The sequence below is a fragment of the Sinocyclocheilus grahami genome, unplaced genomic scaffold (genome assembly GCF_001515645.1).
Source record: "Sinocyclocheilus grahami isolate Dianchi unplaced genomic scaffold, SAMN03320097.WGS_v1.1 scaffold5851.1, whole genome shotgun sequence".
NCBI classification, from domain to species: Eukaryota; Metazoa; Chordata; class Actinopteri; order Cypriniformes; family Cyprinidae; genus Sinocyclocheilus; species Sinocyclocheilus grahami.
This window is the reverse complement of record NW_015510432.1, coordinates 4,356-4,634: the sequence shown is the minus strand read 5'-3', so window position 1 is coordinate 4,634 and position 279 is coordinate 4,356. Positions and strand designations below refer to the sequence as shown.

At 39.8% G+C, this 279-nt stretch overlaps 1 protein-coding gene across 1 annotated transcript in view; it reads right to left on the bottom strand.

Annotated features, from left to right (window-relative positions):
• Nucleotides 1–6: 6 nt before the first annotated feature.
• Nucleotides 7–279, bottom strand: part of LOC107577367 (cytochrome c oxidase assembly protein COX16 homolog, mitochondrial-like) — a 3,087-nt gene continuing 2,814 nt past the window's right edge. Inside the window, exon 4 of the mRNA XM_016263448.1 lies at nucleotides 7–158. Within this exon, the coding sequence (XP_016118934.1) occupies nucleotides 39–158 (120 nt within the window). The 3' untranslated portion in view covers nucleotides 7–38. The remainder of the gene's footprint in view (nucleotides 159–279) is intronic.

The following is a 279-nucleotide window of genomic DNA, read 5'->3' as shown; positions in this document are numbered from 1 at the left end:
GTCTTACATCTGTGGGCCAGCAGGGGGAGTTTAAGGTTTTAGAGTTCTATGTGCTTTTCTAGTCGAGCTAGCTGCTCCTCCTGGTACTCCGTCGAATCCTCCCAGGGACGTGGGCCACGAATGTTCTTCCATACATCCAAGTCCAAATCCTTTAATTTCTGTAGGAATAAAAGAGATTATGCTATATTAAATAATCTTTTTATTTTTCAAAGCCACAAATCACATGCACAAACACAGAATTTTAAAGGGGTCATATGATGCGATTTCAATTTTTCCTTT